This window comes from Bison bison, unplaced genomic scaffold, assembly GCF_000754665.1.
Source record: "Bison bison bison isolate TAMUID 2011002044 unplaced genomic scaffold, Bison_UMD1.0 scf7180017858886, whole genome shotgun sequence".
NCBI classification, from domain to species: domain Eukaryota; kingdom Metazoa; phylum Chordata; class Mammalia; order Artiodactyla; family Bovidae; genus Bison; species Bison bison.
In genome coordinates, this window is record NW_011489458.1 from 696,462 (window position 1) to 697,240 (window position 779).

General features: G+C 66.6%; 1 protein-coding gene across 1 annotated transcript in view; it reads right to left on the reverse strand.

Moving 5' to 3' along the window:
* RBX1 (ring-box 1, E3 ubiquitin protein ligase) overlaps window positions 1-457 on the reverse strand; it is a 13,000-nt gene extending 12,543 nt beyond the window's left edge. Inside the window, exon 1 of the mRNA XM_010830127.1 lies at window positions 349-457. Within this exon, the coding sequence (XP_010828429.1) occupies window positions 349-426 (78 nt within the window). The 5' untranslated portion in view covers window positions 427-457. The remainder of the gene's footprint in view (window positions 1-348) is intronic.
* Between the last annotated feature and the right edge of the window lie 322 nt (window positions 458-779).

Sequence of the window (779 nt, forward strand, 5' to 3'; positions counted from 1 at the left end):
CCGACTCCCCCCTTCCACCCACCCCACCCGCTCTTTCCCCACCCCTCCGCCACTCCAGTGACAGCTCAAGCGCTTGGCTCTTGCAGCCAAGTCGCAACCGCGCTATCTCAATAAGCACTTCCGTGATTGGCCCCTCAGCCTCTGAAAGAAACCTACACCGCCACGGACAGTGGGCCGCAGCCACGCCGATCAATCCTAAGGCCCGCCCCCTGGCTTCCTTTCCTGGTACCCTGTCCCAGGAACGCCCTGAAATGAAGCCCTTTCCTCCGCGCTTCGGTCATCCTGGGGCCTGCCAGCCAGATCCGCGCCTCTCTAGCTTCCCCGAGGAAGGCGCTGGCGAGACCCAACCTTTTTCACTTCAAAGCGCTTCTTGCCCGCGCCGCTGTTGGTGCCGCTCGGGGTATCCACATCCATCGCTGCCGCCATTTTGGAAACACAAGGCTGTCGGCCGGCTACTGCGCCTGCGCGCTAGCGCACGCCTCGCTTCCCCTCCCACCCTGGCACCTCCTCCCTCACCCCACCCCTCACTGGCGCGCTAGGGGCAGGTAGGGGCGGAGCGTGTAGCCACGCCCCTTAAAGGCGCTGGCGCTGGTTTCCCCCCCCAACCCTACCCCCTCACACACCTACCCCGCGTTAGCCGGGAGGAGGCGGAGGCCGGAGTGGCTGGGGCGGGGCAGGGCGGGGCGGGGCCAGGCCGACGCAAGCGAGCCGGGTGGAGACGTTCGAAAGGACTCGCTCTTGTTGCCCTCCCCGGGAAGCCCCCAGCCACACTCTCAGCT